This window comes from Diadema antillarum, unplaced genomic scaffold (genome assembly GCF_040938485.1).
Source record: "Diadema antillarum isolate AM-2024a unplaced genomic scaffold, OU_Dant_1.0 seq00001750_RagTag, whole genome shotgun sequence".
NCBI lineage: Eukaryota > Metazoa > Echinodermata > Echinoidea > Diadematoida > Diadematidae > Diadema > Diadema antillarum.
In genome coordinates, this window is record NW_027272432.1 from 45,251 (window position 1) to 48,589 (window position 3,339).

Here is a 3,339-nt window from a genome sequence, read left to right on the forward strand (position 1 = left end):
CCGGATGAAAATTGCTCGGGAAAATAAAATATTTCAGAGTTCACAAGTCCCGACGCAACGACTTGCAGAGTCCTTCTTCAACGGACATAAACCAAGGGGAAGTGAGCAACAGCAGTGTTGTGAACTAATTGGGACCAACGTGGCATAGTGGATAAGACTCTTGACTTTCAATCAGGGGACCCGAATTCGAATCCCGCTCAATATTTACGTCCTTGGACAAGATTTTTTACCCATGTCCCTCTCGATCCAGGTGTATGAGTACGTGGCAGCGCTAGGGTAATAATAATGGCAAGGTCCTCTGGTAGAGCAGTGGCAACACTGAAGAGGCTACCCTGGATAAATAAGACTATATTGTACTCATTATTATCATTGTTATCATTATTATTATTATTATTAATCATATTCTTCTTAAATGTTTCAGAATGATGTGTACATTCTTGAATGAATTAGTCGTTGCTACACTATGCCATTTACATCCACAATAATTCATTAAGATTGCTCTTAAGATTGGGAATTCAAAAAAGTTATCTCAATTTCCTATCAAACAGGTACTCTAAATTAAGTGTATCTTTATAAAACAGATTACGATCAACATTAATCTTAGGATCGATTCACCGAGGTTCGCTTGATACACTGAGGATAAGATCAACAACAACTCTTTATGACGCAGATCCCTGATATCTCCACGAATTGTCCGTGTGACAAACGCTGAATAGGTAGCTGCATGCGCCTGATGCAGTGCGTGGTACATTTTCAGATTTCTGGTGCCACTTCCGGGTTTCATCAGCTAATAAGCAAAAAAAAAAAAAAAAAGGGGGTCTTTAGCGCAACTTCTGTAGTGTGCCACTTCAAGTTGATAAGTTCAAGTTTCAAGTCTCAAGTTTCAAGTTGATAAGTTCAAGTTTCAATTCTAACTTCTGGGTTTCTTCAGCTGACAAGCAAAAAAGAAAAAAAGGTCTCCAGCGAAAAAAAAAACACACACACACAAAAAACCCCCAACAAACAAAGGACTTACCGCGCTCACACTTCAAAGTTTCTATCAATTTCTTTCTATTGCCACTTACGCACTTCCGGGGTAAAGAAAGTGTGGGGGGGGGGGGGGGCAAAATGGTGACACCTTATTCCTTTGTAGGTAACAATGTAATTTAAGTGGTGATGGGCTGACTGTTCACAATTATACACATGCAGTTCCTTGGTGTCCGAGGAAAGCTGTATAACAACTTTGCACTGTTGTAGGAAAAATATCTCATTACAATTGTGTGTAAGTTTGCTTTTGATGAGGATGTGGAAAACAGTTTTGATTCATGCATACCTGGTTTAATTACAAAAGTCACGATTATTTTTTGACATCATAAATCGAAATCGTCTACTGCTGTCTATCTTTTTGTCTCCCATCTTTTCTAGGCCGACCAGCTTACACGAGCAATCGCATTTCGAAAGGATCTACATTCCTTGCCGATGATTCGAAAAATAAGGGAGTTACAATTATGATAATCAGCTTTGGACTACGTAACAATGGATGTGTTCTCGGTAGATCAGCAGGTACTGTCTGCTCTTAGCCACAATTCCACCAACGAAACACGCCACGAAGGGTCGGGCTTCCCCCATCATATCGTCATAGCATCCATATACATCGCGACGACAGTATTCGGTGTCGTTGGAAACGGTCTGGTCATCATGGGCGTGGCTCTCTCTCCCAAGTTGCAGACTCCGACCAACGTCCTGATCGTCAACTTGGCAATCGCAGACTTGTTGACCTGCGCGGTTTTGCCGTTCCAGACTGCCGGAGTACTCAGCGAACGGGACCAATTCCCGCTTCCAGATGTAGTCTGTACCATTGTCGGTAGCGTCATCTACGTCACATTTGCGTGTAGCGGTATAAACCTTGTCTTGATCGCCATCATCAGATGCTATGTCATAACTAAGAGCATCCGCGGCAAAGTGGGACTCAACACACGACGGAAACAGATCGCCTTGGCTCTAATGGCTTGGGTACTGGCGTGCCTATCGATCTACGTTCCTGTATTTGGCTTCCAGTTAACCACGTTTTCCTATTACCCACCTTACGGGCAATGCTTTACGAGTCCCTCGCCCAGGAGTAACGCTTATCACGGCTATCTGGCCGTGCTCATTTGTATCATGGTCACCGTTATTTTGGCGTGCTATTTGCGGATCCTGGTCTTCCTCCGGAATCAGCACAATCAGTTTCGTGTCCACTTCGGGAGCAGTCGCTCGCGCAGACTTCACCGCGCCGCCATAAAGCGCATGGGACGACGCGAGATCAGGGTGACCAAGAACCTTTTCATTGTTTTCATGGCCTTCGTCGTCTGCACTCTGCCGACAACGATCGCCTTCATCATCCCCGACGTCCTGTCGATCGGACTGTACACCACAGCCGTCCTCTATCTCAACAACTGTCTGAATCCTATCCTGTATGCATATAAGCACCCCGTGTTCAAATCTAGATTCCTGGCCTTGATCAAGAGAGTCTTGGTGTCCGTGGGGTGCTCCCGGAAAGGTGTACAGCCCCCTGTCCGGACCATCTCAGTGGCATTTGTTTATGCCATGAACGTCAGTCAGTATCCTGTCACGCTCAAGATGGCGTATTAATACACATTCCATAATACTGACTGGTTTCAGGATTGCAAGTCTGCCATTTGATGATGTCACATGTTAGTTTGATATGTTAGTTTGATAATGATGAAGATAATGATGATAATGATAATGATGATGAAGATGATCATGATAATGATGAAGATTATAATATTAATAATGATAATAATGATGATAAAAGTAATAATAAACCGTTTTTATGTACGGCATATCAAAACAATAACAAAATTAACGTCTCTGCACATTGATGGGGGGGGGGGATGTGGAAATCGGAAACTTATTCACTCATATTGATACTTTCCTTGCTCCACACGTTGTAGAGTACCAATCCTACCACTAAAGCTTGACATCAATGCAAGCTTAAGGACTTTCAATGCTATTCACACAATATTTCTGCAGTCATAGTACTGCTGTCTTTATGCCATTTCTTGGAAGAATTACACCTGTAATTTGTTGATTGTAGAGGGAAATGCAAAATGATAAGGATTATACTCTGACTTATAATGAAATAACTTCCGCAAATACAATTCCTGATGTCGTGATGTCGGGGTAACCTCGACAACTGCACGTCATCCAGCATCTTTTTGATTATCTAGAGCATCAACTCATCCGTAAGTAATAGAGCCATCTCTGCAAACTTTGCGTTTTATTGCAGAATTGCAGAAGTGGGGAGGAACATACTTCAGTTGCCATGACACTGCAACACGTTTGCTTGATACCCAAATT

The 3,339-nt window shown here is 42.7% G+C and overlaps 1 protein-coding gene across 1 annotated transcript; it reads left to right on the forward strand.

The window, feature by feature from the left end:
• The first annotated feature begins 1,515 nt into the window (after nucleotides 1–1,515).
• On the forward strand, nucleotides 1,516–2,610 carry LOC139712009 (delta-type opioid receptor-like). Its single transcript, XM_071623850.1, has one exon. The coding sequence runs from the start codon at nucleotides 1,516–1,518 to the stop codon at nucleotides 2,608–2,610; it is 1,095 nt and encodes a 364-aa protein (XP_071479951.1).
• Nucleotides 2,611–3,339: the final 729 nt, after the last annotated feature.